General features: G+C 37.4%; 1 protein-coding gene across 2 annotated transcripts; it reads right to left on the bottom strand.

Moving 5' to 3' along the window:
* Positions 1-2,906: 2,906 nt before the first annotated feature.
* LOC107726494 (paired mesoderm homeobox protein 1-like) lies at positions 2,907-10,548 on the bottom strand. 2 transcript variants are annotated; one of them, XM_016536102.1, is made up of 5 exons: positions 9,781-10,548; positions 6,276-6,451; positions 5,036-5,217; positions 4,249-4,310; positions 3,889-4,027 (listed from the first exon to the last, which is right to left on the bottom strand). In XM_016536102.1, the coding sequence occupies exons 1-5, from the start codon at positions 10,115-10,117 to the stop codon at positions 3,972-3,974; spliced, it is 813 nt and encodes a 270-aa protein (XP_016391588.1). In that variant the 5' UTR covers positions 10,118-10,548; the 3' UTR covers positions 3,889-3,971. The 2 variants fall into 2 exon arrangements, with proteins under 2 accessions (XP_016391587.1, XP_016391588.1); XM_016536101.1 differs by lacking the exon at positions 4,249-4,310 and having other exon boundaries at positions 2,907-4,027.
* Between the last annotated feature and the right edge of the window lie 1,379 nt (positions 10,549-11,927).

Genomic DNA, 11,927 nt, shown 5'->3' with positions numbered 1-11,927 from the left:
TTTTGTTTTTTAAAGTGCAGCAGCCAAGTAAAATCACACAAGAGAATTTCCCCATACATTTAAAATGCCAATCAGTCCATCAGAAAGGCCAAAGTGCCAAGTTTTTTTGTCACAAAGATGATTGTATGTTCCTCTGTGGCTGAAACCAGCAGGTGGATTGTGATCTGTAAACTCTGCACGTCAGAAACACATTTCATTCAGCGTCAGGGTATGTCAGCACACAATGCCGTCTTGGCATTCCTTTCTGCCTGTACACAGCTGGACTGTATTTTACAAAAGACAAGTAACTTTTCGTTTTGTGCAAACCCCAATCCAAGTGCTCACATTAATAAACTGACTGTGGCCACATGTTTTCAGCACCTTAGCCAATAGCCAGAGGGCTGACATGGAAGAGGGTAGATTTGTTATGGAGCAAAGGAAAAACGACAAGAAGGGAAACGGGTCAAGAAACAAAAAAGGTCACAGGAAGTAAATAGACGCATGCATGCTAAAACTTACTCCAAACATCTCCACCTTATCATACATATATTCCACACACATGCTTGTTCAGACTTTCCCCCCCATGCTCACTTTGACTGTCTCCTCTGTAATAGGCTCCAGATGTGGTGCTGAGGGGGTGAGGTGTTTGTATGTCATCTGCTTGGGCGGCTACGCGTACACCCATATGAGGGGGATGCTGTCAGCCCTGATGCAGGGGTCCGGGCCCCAGGCCTAATGTGATGGGGCTGGGGGTGGGGCAAACGGGTCACAGCCTAAGCACATCTGGAAGCACTTCAGGTCAGCAGGGCCCGGCTGCCTGAAAGGTGAGACGCTTCGACCTGACCTGAGCAGCACAGCATGGAGAACATGCAACAGTCTGGATGGAGAAAAAGGTACTAGCATACACATACACATACACATACACATACACACACATACACATACACATACACATACACATACACATACACATACACATACACATACACATACACATACACACACATACACATACACACATATACACACATGAGTCATGTCACTAATCAACGCCCGTGGGTGTAAACACAGGCCTCAGAAAGCATTTTCAATAGGTTGGGCTGAGAATAATGATGGGAAATAATAAAAATTTCATCCCCTGTCTTTGATTTAGTGAATATCCCAGAATTTCTAGCACTTCTAACTTACAGTCTTAAGCTTTGTGAAAGTGGGTTTGACTATAGTGAATAGCAGCTGAAAGTTTCAAGATGTGACATCGGCAGGTTATCAATAAATAATGATATGTGACCCTGGACCACAAAACCTTAAGTCTTAAGTGTCAATTTTTCAAAATTGAGATTTATACATCATCTGAAAGCTGAATAAATTGATGTATGGTTTGTTAGGATAGGACAATATTTGGTCGAGATACAACTAAAAAAAATCTGGAATCTGAGGGTGCAAAAAAATAAAAATACTGAGAAAATAGTCTTTAAAGTTGTCCAAATGAAGTCCCTAGCAATGCATATTACTAATCAAAAATTACGTTTTGATATATTTACGGTAGGAAATTTACAAAATATCTTCATGGAACATGATCTTTACTTAATGTAATTTACTTATGACTTTTGGCATAAAAGAAAAATCTATCATTTTGACCCATACAATGTATTTTTGGCTATTGCTACAAATATACCTGTGCTACTTAAGACTGGTTTTGTGGTCCAGGGTCACATATAGCATTTATAGCATAAAGTAAATGACACAAAATCACTATGTTTAGCAAATTGCCATTTCAGTTTTTGCATACATTGACATAAATAATATTTTAGCTGTTGGAACAATTGTTAATCATTATATACTGATAAAGCCTTTAATTCAGTGTCACAGATACAGCAGTCAGTACATCATATATACTGCAGTCTTGGATTATTGGGGAAAAAATCCTATTAGACTCGATCAAGTTTGTTTATTTTAGTTTTTGTTTTGAGTGATTCTGCAAGCATCCATTTTTTGTCACTAATTTGCATGTAGTCAACACATTTTCCTTTTATGCAATTGGTTTGGTGTTACAAAAATACAATTTTGGATTTTTGTCTTACTTTATTTTAAGTGTAAGAAAATGTAGACATACTTTCTTTCTGTATTTTCTTTCCCCCATAAAAATATAGGGGTAACTGGGATTCGCTTCTCATCATGCTGTGACAAAAAAAAATGCTTACCATTCTTGTTATCTACTTATATTATATTGGACATAATTGGTAACCAGATATAAACTTAAACGCTCTAAATTTCCCCAAAGTGATCAAGTCATACACATGAACACACATGTAAACAAATAGAGTTACAGATGTGGCTCAAAAAGTTCTTTTCACCACATTGTGTATCAGATCTATAGGATCTGATCTGTACTTAACATATTGAGTAACACATGTTCAGTACATATGTTAAAGAAAAATATAACACTACTCCATCAATGTAAAGAGCTTCTGTCAAAAAATTATTGAATTTGCAGTTAAATTGAGAATAATCAATTTAAACTTATGAAAAAAAGTACATAAATTGAATTTGATTTAAATTGGAGGGGCATTTTCTTTCTTTGTAAATAGGCAAACCGTGAAGAATCAACATTTATTAAAACAAAAAGTTCTGAGATGTTTAGACAGGATTAACACAACCAGAAAAACATAGCTCAGCGGCATTGCATAGTATTGTATGATGCTCTAAAATTGTTTCTAATAACACGGGTGTGTTGCTTAGAGTGTTCCACAGAAAGACTTAACCTACAAAAAACTCGAACAGGTCAAAAATAATCTTAATATATCATAGGATATATTTGAAACCCATTTTTCTCTCACATAGTATCGGACACAATTTAAAGAACACTGATAACCATCAAAATCTATAATATGAAACAAAATTCATTTTGGATTATTTATTTTGTAGCATTGGTGTTTTGACTAACATAAAGCAAGAAATGTAACATACGGATATATTTTGTAAGGTCATTTTGAAGTAATAATACTGTTGCCTGCAACAGTTTCTCAAATATGAGCATTTAGCAAAAACAGCAAAAACAAATATGCATGTCTCTTCAGCTGCGGGATTCAACACAATAGTATAAGATTTATTGCTTGAAAATGTTTTATTACTATATGGTTTCCAAATATAAGAAGGAAAATATAACTGGTAAAAAAAACTTATCATCCTTGGAAAAACTGAAACATAGTTGTGTTAATGCACTGTGAGCAGATACATTGGTCACCATGGGGCACAGTATTTATCTTAAACAGTGGTGTAATATTCAAGACATTAAAAGATGTAATCCGACCCCAATGTTCCCATCAGCATTGATAGTTTTAAACATCTCATTTTTACTGATTAAAGTCAATGTGTCTTAATTCTACTGGATGTAGATGTGGAGACATTTTGGGTCACTATTTTGCCAAATCTCAGCATTAAACTTCTTGTGTAATTTAAACCGTTCAGTGGTGAATGGTGAACAACAGTCCTCCATTGTTTGCCATGAAAGTGTCTTTACTTTCCGTCCGGTTCGACCCAAAATTAAGCCAAAAAAGAACAAAGAAAGAACAGCTTACAACATCCAGACGCTCTGTCTGCCACTTCTTACGGATTTAGCGGAGCCCTGCTCGTTGATTTGTTCTCCAAAGAGCAGACCTTGCGCCGCCTTTACAATCTTCGGATCAGTACAAAATGAGATTAAGTTTCTCAAAAACATACCTTCATCTGTGATGAAGAAAACAGCCAAATGAGAGGGACACCAATGCAATTCCATTGTTTTAGGAGGGGGCGAAAAGTCACATCCACTCTGCTCTGACACTGCAGAAGGCCAAACTAATCCAGCTCCTCTGCGTTCTTCTCTTCTCAACATCTCTTGCTTCTCTTTGTCCCCTCATCTCATCCCTCGTTTCAGGCTTAGTTGATAGTGAGCACCTGGTTGAGGCTGTACTCTTTGGCCTTCAGTCTCAGGTTAGCAATGCTGTTGGCCATATTCATTCCCTGGGTGGAAGTGGTGTTGGCACAAGAGGGTGGGTAGGTTGCCATGGTGCTGAAAATAAAGTATGAGATAGTCCATTTAAATTTGAATATGTTAAATGTATTCCAAATTCATTTAGATTCAATTGATGAGAAATAAGCCCCAAATTAAAATTAAAATAAATAAAGAAAAAATATAGAAAATTTTTATTGTCTTCATGTTAATCCAAAATATAGCGCGTAATTTTTCAATTTAAATGATAAACCATAAAAAGAAATGTAAAAAGTACTTGCTTTCTGTGGGCAGCATTTTCTGTGGCACTCGCATTGGCCCTCCCTCCGGCCTTGGGTACCAGCTTAAGAATATATAAATAGTTAATAATTCTTCAGAAATACTGCATTAATATGTATGCATTATATGTGCACAGTAATGCGTTAGGTGTGTGTTGAAATTGTGCAAGCTCGTTTTACTGGCATGGTCGCTAGTCAAATGCGCATCCATGCCAGAAAGTGTTCCCAGTCGAGTTGCATATTTCAGCTGCTGGGAAAAAGGTATTTGGTCGGAGTGGCAGAGTTAGTTACTCTATATGGCTTTTAAGAATGAAGATTACTGTAAATCACAAGCAAAGTGTAACTAGAGTCACAAAAAATCCTGCCCAATGGACTTTTCTCCCTCTGAAAATCAATTTGTATCCTATGGCCCAAAGGTCATGAGGGTCACAGGCGGATTTAATATGGTTTGTTTTCAGATTATCACTTCATCATCAGGGGATTGGCCCTCCATCACTTTCACAAAGAGTAGAGGAAAACGACTTGCTAGCCAGTCCTTGTGCTACTTTGGACTATTATACCTACGCAACGCTGCTGGAAATAGCAGGGCATTGCCGTTTCTGCTTGTATTTGAAGGAAAACAAAAGAGCTTAAGAATGAAATTGTACAAAAATAATCTAATCTAAAACATTTGGAAGAAGAAAACATGGGCAATTGGAGAAGATGAAGTCCCGGCAGGAGAGCAGAGGACATACAGAGAGGAAATGAAATGTAACCAGAGCGCTCGGATGAGAAGGACTCAGAGAGTTACCTGTACGGGGCTGCGCTCCCCCAGGACAGGTAGTCGTTCGGACGGGGTGCGGGACGGGGGACGATAGGCTGCTCCACTGCCATTATATCGCCTGAGTATGATTTGAGAAGTGAAGCGTTCTTACTGGCCAGCATTGCCCGCTCGTTGCGCCGAAACTTTGCCCGTCTGTTTTGGAACCACACCTATGAGAACACAAGCCGAAATGACACAGTATGGTGGTCACTTATTGCACAGCGATTGAAGACAAATTGCAGAGGAAAGCAGATTCTTAGATTCAAAACATAGCTGGTATAATATTGCCTGCATCAAAAACAAAAAATTGCTAGATCAAAGCTATAAAATTTCATGTTTTTGTGTTCTGTGACCTTAGATGATTTTTTTTAATGCTTGAAATTGTTCCCTACTTACATGACTGACTCAGCTATGATCAGATTCAGAAAACAGAGTGTTAAGATTGATATTAAATCAATCAAAATGCAATCAAAAAAACTTTTTCCAGTTTCAAACTTAACATAACTGCATTTTGCCCTTGTAGTACAATATTTGGCTGCACTTTTTGAAATGCATCCTGATCCGCTGGTGCACACATGTACACCTTTTTTGCAGAGGACACATCAGAGGTTTGAAGAGTGAGCAAATGTGCTTGAGAAACACGGTTGAAGACAGAGCGGGAAGCCCAGATCTTGAAGTCTTGGCTGCAGCACCAGGCCTGGTGGAGGCACAGTGTCCGGTTACGCAGCGCCTGAGGAATGAGCTCAAAGTCTCTTTTATCAAAGCATTTCTGTATTGCTCCCTTTCTGGGACACATTAATTGCAGATGTGTTTGTTCTATTTCTTTGCTTTCGTTCTCCCCTTCCTTCTCTTGATCTATAAACGGGAATAATCCCCATCTTTCTACAAAAACAGTCTCATTAAAGGAGAATGTGGAGACTGGCTGCAGCCGACAGCATGTGTGCTGAGAGGCAGAGTGATCGGCTGGGGATTTTTAAACAATCATACTGAACTCTGACGATGGGGCCGATGACAACACCAAGCTTCAGTGTTACCATCACATACATCTGTAACGGCATCTTAGGCAAGTGGTTAAATCTTCTTTTGATTTTGGTCCATATTATTTTGAAGTATTATGCATAAAGTTCAGTATGTTTTTTTTATGAAATTCTCAAAATTGATGCATTCTCTAATCAACCAGTAAAGACCCAATAGTGCGCAGATGGTGATTGTGGGGTATGAAGTTTACCTGAACTCTAGCCTCGGTAAGATTGACCCTGCGTGCCAGGTCTTCTCTAACAAAGGCATCTGGGTAGTGTGTCCGCTCAAACACTCGCTCCAGCGCTTGCAGCTGGCTGCTGTTGAACGTGGTTCTATTCCTCCGTTGTTTACGCTTCTTCTTTTCTTCTGAGTTCAGCTGCTCATCTGGTAAAACACACACATATAAAGTTATATCAGGAGATGCAGCTTTTATATAATTAAAATATAATATCCATCAGCAGGTGTATAGTTCTCATTATGTTACTGTTATTATCATTGCCATTATTGTTATTTTGTATGCTGCTGATTTAGAAATAATAACCAGTGTTGGGGAAAGTTACTTTTAAAAGTAATGCATTACATAGAATGCAGAAGAAGACATTTCAACACACTTCAGCAATAAAAAAAAACACACAAATGTTTTTCTAGAGTAATTTTTGCTTATTAGTATGGTTGAACTGGATCATCGAAGGTCAGAAGCAAAGACATTTGTTAATAGAATGGGATTAAATACATAAAGTATATTTGTGTTGTTTAACATTTAATTATTGCAGGTTTGCGGCATATTCTGAGTTGCATTATTTTTATTCATTTTGAGTAATACTGAATCTGTGTTTTTTTTTTTTTGTGAGTGAGATGAATTAATGCATATTCATATTTATTTTAGAACTACAGTAACATCTTCTGATTTCTCTCAACATGGGGAGGAGAGCTGTCAATCAATAAATTGAAAAAAAAAAGTCGCTTGTGTTACTTATTTGAAAAAGTAACTCAGATATTCTCTTGTAAATTAAAAAGTAATGCGTTACTTTACTAGTTACTTGAAAAAAGTAATCTGATTACGTAACTCGCGTTACTTGTAATGCGTTACCCCCAACACTGATAATAACAGATGATAAGATGTTATTCTAAAATAACATCTTGATAAGTGTTATAATTTAAAGGAAACCTTAAAAAAGAGAAATCTCATTGATACATGTTTGCAAAGCATAAATCACAAACAACTATTTATTAAAATATAATATTTACATTTTTGCCTTTTGTATTTTTTACAGTGGCTTGAAAAATAACATTTAACACAAATTTACACTGCAACCAGTGAAGTGATTCTAGTTATTAACCCAGAGGGCATTACTGTACAATATATCTAATGAATAATGTTTTGTAGTTATTTCTCACAATACCAGAAACCCATAACAGGGGCTAATTTCCCCCCTCAAGTCATTTATAAATATAACTTTAACTTTGCTTTTCATGTCATGGATTTCTTTAGACAAACGATCATGGTTGCGATAATGTACGATCATGGTTTTTTGTTCTTGTTCATGTCTTATCTTTAGTTAGCACTAAAGGAAAGATTTATAAACAGAGAAATGGTTTAGAAATGCCTTTGCTGTTATTTAATCTGGCCAACAGTACTGTAAAATGTCCTCTGTTTGTTTCACTGGTACTTTTACAATCAAGCAATAAATAAATAATAGAACATAGAAAAGGAGCATGTCAAAACAGGCATATTTTGAAACAATGTTTAAAGAGCTTATTCCCATCAGTACTTTACAGCCAAAAGCACACTTAACTCAGACTCTCATGAGACTCGATAATCATTCATCTGACAGCACAGACAAACTGCAGCCTATGGGTTTGCCATCCCTTTGCTTTTCATGACAACAGTAGTTACACTACCATAATTTCCCAAAAGGATCACAAGACGAACACTGACATTTGACCTAGGCATAGCAGGGGGTATATGCCCTTTAGGCTTGTTGCAAAGATTGTTAAATGCCAGCATTTTATTGGTTCAATTTCAGATTGTAAAGGTCAGTTTAATTACTATTTAAACTTCCTGTTTGCTACATTTAAATGAAAACTCAAGTGGTTTAATGGGGCATTGGGCTTGTTATGGGGAATGCTTAAAAATGCTTCTACAAAATGAGTCCAAGAGTTTTAGGAAAAACACTGACAAATAATTCATGAGTGAATGGATTCTAACAAAATATAAAACAAGAATATTAGACTGTGTTTGAAAACCTCATGAAACCTTTTCTGATTTCCCTGTATTTGTAATTTCTCATCTTGGAACAATCCTCAAAAGATGACAACAATAAGACCATTTATATTAATACATACATTTCAGTGTGAATTTAATCAAATTTGTGGGGCAAATTTCATCAAAATGTTGTCCTTAAAAACATAAATTACTTAGCTAAACTGTAAATTATAATCTAAAACCAAACTCACGTTCTCAGAGTTTGAAATTATAGCTATGTGAATGGTGTGTGAGTATAGTTGGTTTGCACACCAAAAGAGAACTAACGCGTTTAATCTTCTACACGCGCGGCTGGGGAATAAACGAAAAAAACAAAAAAAACAAATGCAGACTCGTGTCAAACAATGCAATAATGTGGACAACCCTTTCCTACTTTTACGTAATACAATTTTAATTTCAGGATAGAGATACGGTCTTAAAATACAACAGAATCAGTTGGGGGAAAAGTTATTATTATTATTATTAAATTGTGAATTTCACTACTATAAGAACGGCAATGTACAAGCAAACGTGATTCTCTTAAATTGTTACGATTAATAAATAAATAAATAAATAGCCTAAAATAGAAAGCGTAATGAAAAATATAGCCTTCTAAATTTTAGGTTAATAAAATAATTTGAAAGAAAGCAACAGGCCAAAATATTTTTTCCTATTTCCCGCAAAGCACAGAAGACACGACTTAGCCTATAGGCCTAGCCTAGTAGGCATAAGTAATGGAAGTTTGCTATTTGATAGCCTACCATAATCGCATATGTAGGCTATGTTCTCCGGATGCAGGATAATGATGACAAATTATAGTGCTTCAATGAACTGAAAAGGTCCAGAAAGTAGATTTAGTATTTTGTTAGTATTTCATTTTTTTGTATTTTTATAGCGCCCTTTTTATCGTTCATATTTTCCTTAGACTAAGAAAACTAAAAAAATAAACAAAACAAAAAAAGACATTTGCCTGTCATTCATTTTCATATTTCCCCCCCGTTGCATATGTTCTGCTAAATATTATATAAAGCAAATTATGAAAATATAGTCGATGTCAGGACGTTTACGGGGCCATATTTTCATTAATGCATTACGGACTGGAATGTCAACAATCATAAATTATGTAGCCTACAAAATGCGTTCACGACCCATAAACTTTTATCATGCGGAATTCTTTCTTCTTCTACTATTATTTCAGGAGAGAATTTTCGTATCACCTGTCTATTTGCTAATGAAACCTGTAGCTATAGTAGGCAAGTAGCCTACCTTTAAAAATCCAAAATTTAATTTACAGATTAATCCCGTCTCTTACTACACCACACTCAAGTAGTCATAAAATTTGACAGTTTTTTGTACGCTACCAGTCTGCTATTGTCAGTTAATTTTCTATAGTGTTCAATATTAATGATTCTGCTTATCTGTCTACAACAACACTTGATTTTCTTATGGAATATGAGCAGACACTTACTCTCCTGCTGTGTTGAATCACTGCCGCTGGTTAAACCCGGAGATTCCAGCATAGTCCTGCCCGTTTCGCCAACACTTTCGTCCGCCTGAGAACCGACCATTTCTCTAGCCTCCTCTAGATCCAACAGGTGGCTCACCGAGAAGTTCTTTTTGGCTTGCAAGTTTTCCAGGTTGGCTGTAATGGGACTCTCCAGTCTGCTGGATATGGTTGCTTGTCTGTCCATTACATGTGCATAGCTAGAAGTCATGACGCAAATACGATACAAGAGAAAAAAACTGTGTATTAGGTTAACCAAACAGGTCCTCCTTGCGTAGCCTTTATTTGAAGACAAACTCATAAGAAACAGCGCCTCCAAACCGATGTCTTCTTTGGCTTTGCTGACTAGCTACTTATCCAGGTGGAGCAATATTTCAACCTGGTCTAAAACTTTGTGGAACTTAATAGAACTATAAAGACCAAGAAGTCTGTTGAGTCCGTTCCCTCGTAGCCATAGGCTATAATCTCTTTCTGCAAAGTATTGTTGCTTCAATAGGGGGAAAAACTCCCTGAGCTCCAAAGCTGTTGACTGAGCGCCGATCCAGAAATGCTGATGCCTTTCAGATGCATGTGTGTAAAGCAGCGAGAGGAGGCAGGACACTCCACCGCCTTCCCGAAGCTGTTGGCTCTCTCCTCTGCTCTAAGCCGTGCTCTCTGCTCACTCACACACACACACACGTTCTGGCACTTCAAACGGCTCGCTCACTGGCATGCAGTGGAGTGGATTGTAAATGAAAAAATTGAGACCCCTGGGAGAGAAGATGGAGCTGAAAGGCTCTCGTAATTACGTGGCAAAAGACTTTGTGCTGTCTTTGACGTTTAACAGCCCTCCTCCCTCCTCATCACAGCCTCCCATCGAAGGTTAACCCTCCCCAGTCTCTGAATTCCAGATATCTGTCACTTTTTATCATTTCGCCCAACAAAACTTACATAAACAATGTTAAAGCGATTGGTGGCATCTAGACATTAAGTTTGTAAGAAATGTCCATTAATTGGATGGTTTGGTTAAATACAGATGTAGTAAAATGGCATCTTTAAGTTTTTAGGCGAATGAAAACGAGGCCGTATAAGGTAAAGTTGAACCATTGAGGCCATTCACACAGAACGTGTTTTTGCGTTAAAAAAATTGGAATGGGAAAAACGCCGCGTCTTTAGAACGCTGTGTCATGCGCAAAAGCGCAACAAAAAACGTAAGATGGGGTGAAAAGACGTCAGTCACATGTTTACATTAAAAACAACGGAAAAGTAGCTCGGTGGAATACAAAAAAATAAAACATAAAACAAAACGTTCTGTGTGAATAGCCCCTTAAGGTCCTATCACCAGTATTTTTTTTTTGTTTTTTTTTGGAAAGACACAGGCCTATTTTTGATAATGCGTTCGGCGTTTTTTCGTTTTTCGTCCTTGCATAGCATCATTTTCATTGGCTAAAAGATGATACTCTGCCTGTAACGTTCATTGATTCGTTTGTTCAGTACCCTCAAATATATAATGTTGTTCGGCGTTCTTTCAAAAGAAATAAAGACAATTTAATTTCTCAGAGGTTTTTTAAGAGTTGATAATACCACTAGCCTATAAGAATACTCTGGCAACCACAACAAAGCACATGCATTAGCTGTTAATAGCCTATTTCAATGCTACAACTAACGTTCAAAGTTTTGTCGTCTAAATAACTTTTTGTCATCCAGACTCACATAGGCTACGTTATCTGTCAAACCAAAAACCGGAGAAAGTTCTGGCTGCAGTGGCCTATATCTCCAGCTGGGACGGGAGTAGTGTCAGACCACTTGGTGAGCTATAAACAGGGACTTTCACAAGGTAGATGTGCATGTGTTTCAATGGCAAGAGTCTATAGGCTCCTTACTGCCACAGACATCCCGTAGCTTCCAGCCCCAGATCTGGGAAAAGAACACTTGATGCCATCAAAGGAAAACGGATTGAAACCAGATGTGCTGCTTTCCTTCTTTCCATGTATTTAATTAAGCCGCTGTTGGGATTGGAGTAGACCTTTTTCATCATTAGTTCTAACTCTACATTCCCTCAGCTGCCAGCCCCTCTACAAGCGACTTCTCTAAAAAAGAAGGCCTGGTGAGGGATCGTGAAATAGAAGACA

Source organism: Sinocyclocheilus rhinocerous, unplaced genomic scaffold (assembly GCF_001515625.1).
Source record: "Sinocyclocheilus rhinocerous isolate Xijiao unplaced genomic scaffold, SAMN03320098_v1.1 scaffold605, whole genome shotgun sequence".
NCBI lineage: Eukaryota > Metazoa > Chordata > Actinopteri > Cypriniformes > Cyprinidae > Sinocyclocheilus > Sinocyclocheilus rhinocerous.
This window is presented reverse-complemented; position numbering and strand designations above follow the sequence as displayed.

Coding starts and splice junctions, on each gene's coding strand:
- LOC107726494 (XM_016536101.1), bottom strand. CDS start 10,117: ATGAGTTTGTCTTCAAATAAAGGCTACGCAAGGAGGACCTGTTTGGTT. Junction 6,452..9,780: donor TGATTCAACACAGCAGGAGA/GTAAGTGTCTGC, acceptor GTGTTTTACCAG/ATGAGCAGCTGAACTCAGAA. Junction 5,218..6,275: donor TTACCGAGGCTAGAGTTCAG/GTAAACTTCATA, acceptor GTGTTCTCATAG/GTGTGGTTCCAAAACAGACG.